This window comes from Ascidiella aspersa, chromosome 5 (genome assembly GCF_963924565.1).
Source record: "Ascidiella aspersa chromosome 5, kaAscAspe10.2, whole genome shotgun sequence".
NCBI classification, from domain to species: Eukaryota; Metazoa; Chordata; class Ascidiacea; order Phlebobranchia; family Ascidiidae; genus Ascidiella; species Ascidiella aspersa.
The window spans coordinates 24,530,967-24,544,767 of NC_139451.1; the positions used below are offsets into that span (position 1 = coordinate 24,530,967).

Genomic DNA, 13,801 nt, shown 5'->3' on the forward strand with positions numbered 1-13,801 from the left:
AGATCTTGTTAGTTTTGGCAGAAGTGCCAACTCGAAGATCACTTAACAAGTGCTCATCTGTGAGCTGATTCCTGAATTTTGTCTTGAACAGGCTTTCCTTTTTCGGCAATTGCTTTCGATAACTTATAGCCCAGTTTTGGGCGCTGGTCTAGAATCCTACCACAACGCACATTATTAGGGTTAGGGTGCGGGTTAGCGTTTGGGTTAGGGTGGGTCAAGTATTATTATTAAATAAAGAATATAATAACACTTGACCCACCCACACCCAAATGCTAACTCGCACCCTAACCCAAATATTGTGCGTTTATTTTATAACTGTGGTAGGATTCTAGACCAGCACCCAGTTTTGTAACAAGCTCAACGTCTTTCTTATAACAATGAAATACCTCTTGTTGTTTGCTCAAAGACTTTTTCAAATGCAGCATTTTATCAACCCGCAATTGACCTACAACGCTATCATAATTAGCAGAGTGTTTTTAACTATAGTGTCCCTTAGAAATTATACTCTTTTATTAATGATATAACGTTTTGACAAACTACATCTTGCTTGAATTTCCACCTTTAATAATCAACCTTTCTTTTTTGCCAGCAAAACAAGGCAGTTTTACTACAATGCACACTATGACGCAATTATGGAGGTTCGGACAGTGTGATGTAATACAAATTGATAAATGCCAATGATTCCGTTACAAATAACTTCTTAAACAGTGAAAGATTTAAAAAAACAATGGGCTACTTGACGTAGTCTGTGCGGGCCACGTAAATAGGTCTCGCGGGCCGTGCTGTGGCCCGCGGGCCGTATGTTGCACGCCTCTGCTGTAGGCCTTCATAACTATCAGGATACGATACCTTTCTTATTTTGTTTCGCTTGATAGAACACTTTTTAGTTTAAAACTTGATTTTGGACTTTCCTATGCGTTGCATTAATCAACAATAAGATAATTTTAGAACGATCGTTCGACGTCGATACTTCATGTACAGGCTATGGCTGGTTTTAATTTGCTACACTCTGCGATTTCTTATTCGCGTTGTTAGGTTACAATTCGCGATGTCCGATACTTAATCTTGTTATTCCGATACCGATGTCCGATATTTTAGACAAGCAAACAGTATCGCGATCCGATCCGACAGCAAATGACGTCATTACTATGGTCCAACAAGCAAAACAGATGAAAATGAAAGGTTTTAAGGTAGTTTTTCCAGCTTATTATAGGCCTGAATTTTTTGACTAGATTTTAGAAGTTTATGACTTTAGTTGGTAACGTAGGCTATTGTGTAAAAAAAATTCGAACCAGGGCTAAAATTCCTAAATTAATTTTGTGTCTGATATTTAGCACCGGTATACCACCCTAGTATTTTACATGTACCGCTACTAACACTTGGCATCGGCCACCGGCTCCGATCCGATATTATTGGACGTCCCCATAGTTACAATGTTTACATCAACTTTAGTATGCGACCCGCGAAAAATAGGTTTTCTTGTTAAGGCGCTGGTACCATTTCTGTAAGTTCTGTAAGCCTGTTGCATATTGCCTATGAGTGAGACATTTTTTTTATGCACATGTTGAATTCTACTAATTCTACGTGTCCGTACTGACTTTACATGTTTGATAATATAGGGTCGCTTTCTTTTTTATAGAAAATAGCATTACAAATCAGGGTAACTTTAATTTGTTACCCGGCCCGGGTTACAAATATTTTTTTACATTACAATTTTCTGATATGCATTCTAAACTTGTATTTAAGCCATAAACAAAGGCACCCCACATAGTTTTCTGCCACCAATTTATTGTACAATTTATCTTCTGACACACACTTGGTGCCATGAATCTCTTACAGGCAAGTCAAAAGTACGGCTTTAACAAAAAGGTTACAATGTACGATAAAAAAAGCACCACGAAATACGAGTTTGCACACAAAATACATCATACAGCTTTTCATGCGGTCTTAAGTCCATTCTTCCGGTGAAACAGAAGTACACTCTGTTCATTTTTTAGGGGTCCGTTCTGCGAAGAAAAAAAGGTTGGGTGTAAGCAATACATACGGAATGATAAAAGCAAAAGTTTTTTTATGAAATTATGATTTATATACTAATGTTTGTTGTTTGTTGTTTGTTTAAAAATATTTATTACAACTTAGAGATTCGCATCCACACAAAAATACCCCTTTTTCAGCATCATGACGTAACACTATCCTTCCGCTATTCGTTTATCCGTGATCGCGCTAATCACAAATCGCGCTCATTCCTACAGTGACTTTAGACGCTTTTTGGTGCTTAAAAATGACGCAATTCAAACGAACTTTGACCCGAAAGTAGGGGATGTCCGATACTTGGTTATTTATTTCGTTACTTGGTTATTCGTTCGGATTCCGTACTTGGTGATTTGTTCCGATACTTGGACATTTGAGTTAAATATTCAACATTTTCTTTATTCTAAAACGTCTACCACGACATTTGTATTTCTAACAATTGAAGTCACACTTTTCCACGAAAATATAGCGTGTTTTCCATATTTATGACGTGCTATTTATTAGCGTTAGTACTTGGTACCGAGTGACGTCGACTTTATCCATAACCTATAGCGTTTATCCGATTGGTGTCTAGTTATCGAAAGCTCAGTGCAAGTTAATACCGTAAGTGCCCTTTCATACACCTGAGCACACTTGTAAAAGGTGTTTGCGCGCGGCGGATTCAATCAGAGTTTTGACATTCTAAGTGCTTGACATTTGTCGCCGACTATCGTCAACGCGTTAATCTACGATAGCGTCGCAGTTTTAACAAGGATTTGTGAATGGAGACCTTATACACCTGTCAGATTTACTAGATTTCGTAAAAAATGGAGGTTATGACGTAGACTTTAAAGTGGCATATTCAACCAATTCGTAATTCGTAAACTCGGAGGCTTATTTTCGCAAAAGTCTTTTTAAAGCATTTTGTAGTCTTTTAAAATATTTATAATTCTGTGGGTCCGATCACTTTCTGGGCCCATAGAGCAGGGTTGGCCAACCAGTTAGAGAGAATGAACCTCATTTCTTAGTCAAACTTACGGCGTTATCCGCAAAAAAATACAATATACAAACAAATGACCAGAAATGAATAACAACCCATTTCTTTCCACACATACTTTTGCTCCGCAAATTCTACATTTTACACATCAACAATATTGATGCATAAACGCGGATTGTATAAACGGATAATTGTGTAATCAACGCTTCTATCGAGTGTTTGAATTTATAGAAAATAAAACAAATTACGACGTACCCAAAAGCGAGTTATATGCTGTTGATTGTTAATTCTAAAAACTGCATTACAAAATGAGCGTAACAGTCTCATAAAATCGGGTAAAAAATAGCATGTGGCTCGCGACCTGGGTGTTGGTCACCCAATTGAAAAATGCAGATTTTTTTACCTGTTGTCACTTTAAAGGTCCAGGACGGCTTTCCAACAGCGCCCTTGTCGTTTACGTAGGCCACCCTGGCCTCGTACACGGTACCCGATTTCAGGTTTCCAATAGTCAGGAACACTTGTTCGTCAACCTCTTCCGCCTTTAGCGTACCCTGTGGTTGAACAAAACAAATAACATTTGAGTCTTGGTTATGCAGATTAACGAAATATGCCAGTTCAGTGGTTCACAAACTGAAGTGGACAGACCCCGTATTTTAAATACATTCGCCGATGAATTATGTTAGTCGGGGTACAACCTTTCTCGTCAAGTTTGATTTATTCATGGTTACAATTATTTGACAGCTTTTGTAGTAGTTGATTAGAGATGGGTAAAGTAATATTATACATATTTTTATGTGGGCCGAATGTTGTTTTTGTCTGAATGATTTCTTATTAATTTGTTTTAATTTATGGAGTCCGTCCTCATTAAATGAAGCAAAGTGGGAGTTGCCTAAAGAAAAAAGCTTGCGAACCACTGTGTCAAGTAAGAAAAATGAGAAACCAAAATAGCTTACGTTAATTAATTTGTGATTAAGAATTCAGATAGCATGCATAACATGTATCCAAATTAAATGTCATCTTAAAAAAGGCAAAGTGTTGCATTTTTAACTTCCGAAAAAATAGGCTTTAAAATCGCTTTGTATTTGCGTAGAGTTTGCTTGCTATGTGTTTCTTATTTGCAATTTCATAATAGCTGTTGTGGTGTCTTGCGAGTTCATGGTAATGCGATTTATCTTTTACAACTTTAGCGATCCATCGGAATGTCGTGTGATTTATGGTCGGTAGATTGTTTTAATGTTAAGCCGGTGTTTGTGTTAGGTTTTCCAAGGACATTTTTAATTCTGCTTCCGATAACGGCTTTACCCTGAAAGTTCAAAGGCATCGCGATGACATTTTCCGCGCTGTTATCTTTAGTATGTCAGTTTAAGTGAATCAGTTTTCAAGAAGATCTCACTTGATTTGAAGTAGATAACTTGAGAGAGTCAGCGCCACCTTTTAAAACAAGTTAATGACAATACGGCAAGATAAAATAAATCAGTGATGCGATCTCTATAGCACATTGCGCAACAAGCTACGAACAGCGATAAAATGATTAGAAGCATGCAAAAGGTTAAGAATCTACGCTAGGATCTTTATTTGTTGCAAAAGTTGTCTCAGCTAAACAGCCTGAGCGTTGCGATACAAACCGCTGCTTAAAACAAAACGGCTTTCATATTTACGGAAGCCAGGTTGTAAAGAGACTGCGCTTTCAAAGCAGGTGCCAATTTACGGTGGAGTTTCCATTGAAAACATAGTTTGCCTCGAAGTTGCTCGAACGATAACGATCGGGCGTCTGCCTAAAACCGACTTTCCAGCGATTATACATGGCCTTATCTTCCCACAGGTCTTAAACAAACGCGAGCGCGCGATTCGGGCCGAATCGCGAAAACAAACAAGTCCAATCGTGGAATATAACGCGATCCTTGCACTTTTTTACCATATCATAGAAAATGCAAGTGTATAGGTCGTGTTGGTATTTGGGCGAATTTCTTACAGACTGCATGGGCGCATTTTCTTGCCAACGATTACAATGCAAATGGTTAAGCCACTTTCTGCATTCTATTCCAAAAGTTTAAGGTTTTTGAATATTGTGCGCCCACTTTTGAAATAGAACACACTGCAGCTGCTGGATTATCATCACTTTAAGAAAAACTTTTACGAAACTACATTTTACCTTCAAAAAAATAATACTAATTCACTAAAATTCAACAGGAAAACCCGAATCAATTGACATGTATTTTCGCTTAACAAGCTTGTTTTTTTTATCATATTATTTGCACAAAGCAATTTTAGAAAACCATATTTAAATGGAACTTTCCCTTGAAACGCATCAAAGTCATACCTTTAGTGACCTCTTGTAAACCATGCCAAGTTGGGGTCAGAAAAAAATCCAATGTTTACGCGAGACCAGTGGACGACCATCAGATAGGAAAATTACCCTTATAACCTTTCAAATCGACTGACCTAGTTTGCTACTGAATGATTGCGATCTTTCAATAGTAAAACGTTTATGTCTTGTATCGGTAAAGTGGTCAAGCATCCCTTACGATTATAAACACGCATTTATTTTAAGACATAACAGTGTTTCTAGCGAATTGAGTGCTCCTGGGAGTAAACGCTGTTCATTCATGCAGTTGCAGTGCGAGTCATTAGAAACCGCTGGACGTGTGTTGCGTATCGTAAGCCACAATAACGCCTGAACTTCGCAGCTACATCCTACCTTCTCACTTCGTATTGGAATTTGCTTCAAACTCATCGGCGCGTGTCAAAATGGAAACGGGAAAATGTCGAAATTCTCGCGTTATTTTTATGTTTACGCGACCTTTGCGGTTTCGTTGCGGCCCCCGTTCTAAACGTTGCGACCCGTTCGCAGAATACTAATATAGCGTGCGAGTCCAACGCTGTTTTGCAGCTTTATCGCGATGTAAATCGGAAAAGCTTGGTTTGCGTATAGAAGACTGTTGCAATTTTGCTGAGCAAACTATATTTAAATGCCGCTTGCAAAACACACACCCTTATGCTGCGCTCGCGTGGAATGCCATTTGACTTTGCACGCCGCTTATGATGCATCTGCTCTTTTTTAATATTTGCGCCGGGGATGTCCGATAATATCGTATCGGAGCCGAGTGCTAATATTGGTACTAGTCCGACACTAAAGTGGTCTCAGTGCCGCTCCGATACCAAATCAATGTAAGAATATTTATGATGATTGTTTCCTTGAAATGCAATTTTTTTGCAAATATTTGGTTAACAACTAGTGGTAATTCAACTTCTTAACTTTGAAGCAATTTTTTTGTCATAATAACGGGAAAATTATTTATTTTTGTGTTTTTCCATTTTATCTGTTTTACGCTTTTGATCATTGTAATGCCTTAATGTAGTATTTTTTATAATTTTCGGTGATAACCCTCTTGTGGTACAAATGTCCATGCCGTATGAGACTTGAAAGCACATAAACTGTGATATAACTGATATCAATATTATTAAGGCGATTTGTCATTTTTAGTCAGGTAAAATTTCGTTGGGTAATAAGTTCGAGAACCACCGCTATACGGCAAATATTGAAAAGCCTTCGAAATGCAATTGCTGTACGCTTACTTCAACTTCGGTGTCTTGTTCAACGTCCTTCAGATAGGAGATCTCGTAGCCGGCAGCCGATTCAATGTTCTTTACTCGTACCACGACCGTGTTCTCTGTCGTCAAATCACGAACCACGGTCGGCCATGGGCGACGAACTGAAGAAAATTTGAAATATTACGTGATTAGTATGGGAGCCACATATTTGTTAAGATAGTTTTCAAACTTAATGGTGCACGAGAAAATGCAAGCAACCGAATTCGAGGGTTCGCCGATTATTTTGATTTATCTGATTTGAGTAACTTTGCAAATCGTTGAGGAATTTGAAACGTTGTTAAAAGCTGTACTGCCAAGTTTTCGTGTAAAGTTATAGGCATATAACTTTAATGTGGTCAAATTTACGCTACAATGTTCCCACACATAACACTTTACTGGTTTAAATTTCCACTAGGACCAACATTAGACTGCTTCAATGCTCAATTACCGTCCTGTCAGCAAGAAAAAACTTTCAGAAGCTTAGCTTTTATTTTATTGTGTAATGACACTAGGTACGAGTGGTAAAAAGGTTAAACAAGTTACAACCGAGTTGTGGTTTAACTTTGGTTATTAACTGCGGAAATGTGTTGTTATTGTGGGCCGTTAAACACATGTACTCCTTATACTTTGTTAAAGTTTGAAGGCCCCATACACTCGCGATAAACGAGTAATTCGCTATCAACGTAAGATTTTTGAAAATAAGGTTTGCGCAAAGCTGGTAAAGGTTCATTTAAAAATGACAAACAAGCGGTACCCTATAGTTTTGATGATCTGTGGTTTTCAAAGGATGATTTAAAGAGAGCAAGGATAATTCAAATTATCCATTTAAGTTGATTGTGTTGTTCCAGTTCCATGTATAGTGGCATTTCAGTAAAACACGAAAATCCTAGTCGCGGTACCGAAAATCTATTTATTATGTTTGAAGGGTGCCGTAGCCTTAAAAGGTTGAGAATCACTGCGAGTATAACCGATTCCAAAGTTTGCTATAGCCCACTATAAGGGTTTGTCTTATACAGCAGGAACACGTACGTCTGCAAGTGGGCTTTTCCAACGCCCACTGTCCGTTCTTGCACATGAAATAGTAAGCGCCGTCTCTCACGTAATCGCCGTTACACTGAAAGAAGCACACGCTCTCTGGCGAGTTCCAGCGGTTGCAGGAGAAGTTGCCGTATTCGCTGAATTCGGTGATCTCCGTGCAAGAGCCTGGTGTAAAGCAAAGGAAAAACGGTGATGTCGAAAAATAGATTTGTTTCTTTAAACTGCAACACGTACGATTCAACACAAATTGCACAGCAAAAGTGGTACAGAACTGTCTGTTTTCGAACTCGTAAGAATATCCTTGTGATTTATACGGCTTAGGAGTAAAATTCAGGCATAAAGATCGTTAAAAAAATGAAACATACAGATTTAACGTCTTGATTGACAGGTGATGATGAGTGTCTGCTGCTATAAGGACTATAACAAATTATGTAACAAAAAACTCTTAAAGTCACAAGCCAAATGTTACTTTAAGGTTTCTTTTACATCCGACAACCTATTGAATCTTCTTTAGCTATCTTACGCTCAACAATAAAGAACAAGTAAGGTTAAAATACTTGCGCATTACCCGTCATATAATTTTGTAATGCTTTTAAAAACGGTGGTTTTTATCTTTTTTAAAGTATTTACTGGTGTATTTTTGTTTTCCTTGGGTCTATTATTTAGTAAATCGTTTCCTTTGCACCAAATTATACAATATGGTAGGCCTTTATGTGCAGTACATTACATATTTTATTTTTTGGAAATAGCATTCAAAGGAACCCATTGTATTGCCACCTTAATATAATTAAGGCCGATCTAAGATAAGCCCCAATAAGTACCGGTTAAAGCGTGGACCGAAGCCCAGTGTCATACCTGGACAGTTTTTTTCGTCAGACCCATCGGCACAGTCCATATCTTTGTCGCACCACATTCCCTCCGGAACACACTCATCGTTTGTCTCGCAAGTAAACTTTCCCATGCCGCAGGATCCTACCGGTGTCGGTGCTGTGGGTGGGGCTGAGGTCTGGATCAAGAAATTAAAACTCACGTATTGCGCCATTCTAAACAGGGCCTTAAGCTTCTTTTTCCGGATTTAGGGAAACGATGACGTGTAATGGGTTAGGTAATGCTTATGGGGTAACGGATTTAAATGAATTCCGTGACGTTTACCGAATTACTTGAATCCGTGACAGTCACGGACTGAACCTGAACCGGAAAATTGCAAACGATAAATGTATATTAAACAGACTTAAACAGGGCTGCGTGTTAACGTCTTGGGATTAAATCACATATTAATTTTTCCGTCTAACCTACGTTGCGCGAGCCATAACAAACAAGCCCATTATTTAGGCAACGAGTTTCAGTAAGCGGTTGTACGCGCAATAAACTATGACTTATTCGTATGATGGTACGAGCAACATGCTTCGAAACCGCTAGTTTGTGGTTAAATTTCGGCGCCAATTTTCGTTCAAAATCATGTAGAACCTTCTCGGGAAGTTCGTCTCGAGTGTATTATATGTAAAGAATAATTTCCGAAAAGCAATTAGTTTTCCGGGTGAGGCTAAACGGCCCGACGGTTAAACGTTTGCTGAAGGTAATAACAAAAAGCAAAACAAACACAAGACTTAAACTGTTGGATTAATTTCAAGCGGTGGTTTTGCAAATGGTAAGCAACAGATTTTACGCAACAGCGAAATTTGAAGTTGTGGTCTTTGAGAAATCTATAAGGTGCATTTATTGGATTTAAACGTGTATTGGGCGGGATGTGCGTCATTTTTACAATAAAACGTTTCACTTTAAAATTTTAACACTCAAGTTTAAAGTAAAAAACCGCGTTTTTTTGCAAATTTAACCCAGCACAGCCGTTGGTCAGAATAGTATGCAATTTTTTTTAGTGTGGGCCCTAGCGAAGAAAAACGCGACGACCCACCGTTGTGGTTGTTCTTCCAAACGTCCAGGTCCTTGCGGGCCTTCCTTGAGGACTGGTCTTGCCTTCTGGGCTGATGCATTGAACCCTAACGCCGTACACAGTGTAAAGCTTTAGGCCTCCAATCTGCAGAAATAACAAATCATAAAATGATTTTAAAAACTGCTATTGGATGTTACATCTTGCGACACATTTTCCTAAAAAATTGCGAACACATTTTACTAAAGTAAAAACTTAATCTAAACTGGTTTGCCTTTGGATGCACCCAACTATTCAGTGTTTTATTGACTAAAGTCAATGGCTTTAACCCTATTAAGTCATTGTTCTTAAATGACTTAAACGTGATTTAAGTCTTTTGGACAAATGACTTGGGTTGAAAGAAAGGGTTTTTATTTGTACTTTTATTTAAAAATTAAGGTTATTCGTTCTCATTTTCCACAACAATTTACGTGCTATATGTTGCGTTTTAGGTATTTTTTTTTTCGAGATATTGTCCGATAATTGGGCTTGACTTGGACTTCGATTAAAAGTCCAAAGCCATCATTTCGTTAAATACAGCTTTATTAACTGTAATTTAGCTCATTTCAGTGCAATGGTCGGACTAAGCAGTTTGGTCAGCGCAGATCATAAGCAAGGCTGAATAAAAGTGTTCAACCGTTGGCAAAGACGCAACACCAACTTACAATGCAAGAGGTCTCGGTCACGTTATACATCACTTCCATCGGGTTGTTTGTCTGACGACCCTCGTACACGAAAACGTTGTAGCCCCTAGCATTGTCCACGTTACTCCAGCGCACCCTGAAGTGGTCTCCCTTCACGTCGCCCCAACGGATCCAGGTGTAGTCGGGAGGCACCAGTTCCTCTGAGAGGAGAAGATGAAAATCACGTTGCTTATTCACATACATATGCTCATATCACTACCCTTGGGAAGTGGTTCTCAACCAGGGTACCACGGCACCCTGGAATGTCATTTCTAATGCCCAAGGGCGCCGAGAGATATTTGAGAATATTTAATAAACTGATTTTTGCTCAACTCTTACAACGCCAGAATCAAAGCGCGTCTAGTGTGAACCAACCTTAAAGCACACAAAACCTCAAAGAGCAATTTTGGTTTATTAAGTGCCTACACAAAAAGCGCGCATTAAAATAACAAATTTTTGACATGATAAGTAATTGTATATCAATCAGGCCGGTTGTATTTTATCATACGACGTTTTACGATTGAATTATGAGATATAGTTGCAACTATGTTTTTCATAAATTTATGAGCAATCAATAACATACTAACAAAACCTTATTTAAAAGTAAACTATTGTACAAGTTTTTTTGCTTAGGAAGTTACAGCGTCTGCTGTTGTTCAGCAATTTCGTAATTTTGGAACAATTGTACAGTAATTTTGTTTTAGAGTTTTGTATCGGGTGGAGTCAATGCCCGAAGGAAAATAACGCATTCCAGGAGGTAAGGTAAAAAACTGACGCCATAATTATGATCTATGAGTCAGATCAATGTTTAGATAGGCCAGCAAAGAACCCTTAAATTTCAAATGACGTTGCATTTCCGCAATAACAAACACACAACGTTTAACCGCGTGATTTTTCGCCGCGTTTACGAGCCTATATAGTTCAGTGTCCATCTCTCGCAAAGGTTATCTGAGAGGGTCATTGAATTGACGTCAGGGTCCTTATGTAGCAATTGGCGTAGCGATCAAATTTCAAACTTGCTAAACGAATTGCTTCAAGGTACGCGAAGCTCGTTCGAATTCCTGTCAAGTTCAGTCATGGCCGTAAAATCACATTAGCGTTGGTAGAAAGTCCGTGCAGCAAAGGGCTATTCGCAGAATAACGGGATGTGCTAGAGCGTTTTGTAAAATGGTAAAACCTGATGTCAATGAAGTCACGCTAGCGCTGTACTTTCACTTGAGCTGCGTCGATTTGCAAAATATATTACGAGTACTCTTCGTATCGGAAAACGTTAAATTTTTTTAATAAATGTACAAATAAAAGTACTGCAGAAATGCTAAATAAAGTTTTATCAACCAGAGTTAACAAAAGCTTGCATTGCTTAAATTTAGATTTTATTAGTTAACAGCAACCAACAGGATTTTAAAGAATCATTGCACTTTAAATCATTAGAAGAGCCATTATCATATCACGTGACGTGATGCTACGCAATCGATCACCTAATGGGCAATGGCATTGCGCAATCACGAAGCCCAATTGCGCAACGCATCAGCTATGCAGTTTAACTATATTAAGCTCATAGTTGTTTATGTTGACGGAACGCCATAAAGCATTTCCTTTGGTGACCTCTTAAATTTCAAAGCCCATATTTGACGTCAAGATACATCTCAAGCTAATTAGGGTCTGTCGGAGTGGTAACTTTTTAGGTTGATGCATTACAGGGCATATAGATTAACTAATTAAAATCATCTTATTGGAGAAGCTCTTGGTATTTTTTAACTACATTTGCTGTTAGTATTTATTTGAAAGCATTAAAGCTTGATCATAACAAATTTTGATTAAAACATGTTAACAAGTTGTTATTAAAATTACAAATTAATCTTGCAAATTATATTAAAAATCTTTAAAAACGTTTTTTAGCTAGGTTGATTTGTTTTATTATATTTTTAATGTGGAACTTATCCTTTTGGTTCGTTTTAACTTGAACTTTCCTATTTTAAAATTCCAAGTGTTTATGTTTTTTTAGGATCCGAATATTTGACCATGTTACCTGGGTAAATAATAATGGCAACAAATTAAAGCTAATATACTTAAATTTATCTAAATATGTATTTTTATAGAAGAGTTATTTGTTGTTTGATTTTAGTGCGCACTTGCAAAAATGGGTATCTTTAGAAAAGAATAACAAATTAGATGAATCACGGGCTGGAGATAAAAAATTTATTTTGTGCTCCGGGATAAACCTTATCATCGTGACGCATCTCTTTTCATTTGCAAATAACAAAACGAAGGTTTTCATAAAATACTATTCAAACACTTAAACCGAAAAAGAAGTTTAAAATGTAAAATGTATATTAGTTTTTGGGTTATAATTAGCAAAAAGTAATTTTAGTATTGTACTGTTCGTGACATACTAATTTAACCTGTTGAAAACTTTTTAAAATTGGAAGTAGAATTAGCGCACAATTTTATCATTTAGTTAAATTTCAGTTACATCTTTGATTAGAAATAGCAACATGCAAAAGAGTTGAGAAAGTAATTATAACTGCTAAAACTTACGGCATAAGGTTGCAGCAATTAGGCTGAACAGCGTGATCATCGTCAAAGAAGACATGTCGTCGATTTTCGGTCGTCGATGTACAATAACAATTCGAGTGACTATTATCGTCGTTTGCAAGTCGCAAAATGTGACCTTGGATCGCAGTCAAGCCTCTATATATAGGCCCTTGAAAGCAAGCGATAAAAAAGTTAGAGGGCGTCGCGGCCTTGGTGGGGACTTTTTCCTGCCATAATAACGGCCCGGTAAAAAAAGCTGCGTGACTCAATGGCGGCCCTTCCCTTCCGCCGCCCGCTATCGCAAGAACTCGGAATCTTGTGGGAAATTATCCTGTCGATAAGGGATCCCTTTCACCTGTGTTTGTGCGTGTATGGTGTTGCCATCGAACACAAGTCCATATACAAACTCGTGCAGTTTTCGAGACGTTTTGCGCCCTTTTGTGTGTGTTTTTACTACAACGCGACTGTTTTCGACTCTTTTGCAGGTGTCAGGTTCGGCCACAAGTTTGACGCGTGGCAATATACTGTTTTCCTCGACGAGGTGCAGCCGTGATGAATCACAACAACATAAACAATGCAAAAACAATGTAAAGAGGGCAGCTAATTGATAAGCCAGCTACGATTAAAATCTCTTCGTTGATGGATGTAACGATAACTTGTACAACACTCACGACTTTTCCGTAAAAGGAAAGAGAGTTTTACAAAATTTCCGTTTGATCCCCACTATTAAAAAATATTTGTAACACTGTAAATTTCCGCACCGCAGGCTTTTAAGTACGGGTACCATGTGCTTTGTTTCATAGCGAAGAGACGCCATTTGTTTGTTTTTAATTTTAGACGTTGAAGTAATTTTGTAAACCAACCATTTTGTAATATTTTAAAAATAATTTATTCTATTCCCTTTTTTAATTTAATCTATTTCGTTTGGAAAGTTTTTAGGTGCTGGACTAGAATCCTACGAGACTTATTTTAACAGTAACGAAAGGTTTTGTCAAAGTTGAAATTGCAAGGAAGGCATAA

At 37.8% G+C, this 13,801-nt stretch overlaps 1 protein-coding gene across 1 annotated transcript; it reads right to left on the reverse strand.

The window, feature by feature from the left end:
- Positions 1-1,768: 1,768 nt before the first annotated feature.
- Positions 1,769-12,899, reverse strand: LOC146145550 (uncharacterized). Its single transcript, XM_083389665.1, has 8 exons — positions 12,785-12,899; positions 10,229-10,407; positions 9,549-9,671; positions 8,492-8,642; positions 7,628-7,801; positions 6,584-6,720; positions 3,411-3,558; positions 1,769-2,006 (listed from the first exon to the last, which is right to left on the reverse strand). Exons 1-8 carry the CDS (start codon positions 12,837-12,839, stop codon positions 1,987-1,989), a joined length of 987 nt encoding a protein of 328 aa, XP_083245791.1. The 5' UTR covers positions 12,840-12,899; the 3' UTR covers positions 1,769-1,986.
- Between the last annotated feature and the right edge of the window lie 902 nt (positions 12,900-13,801).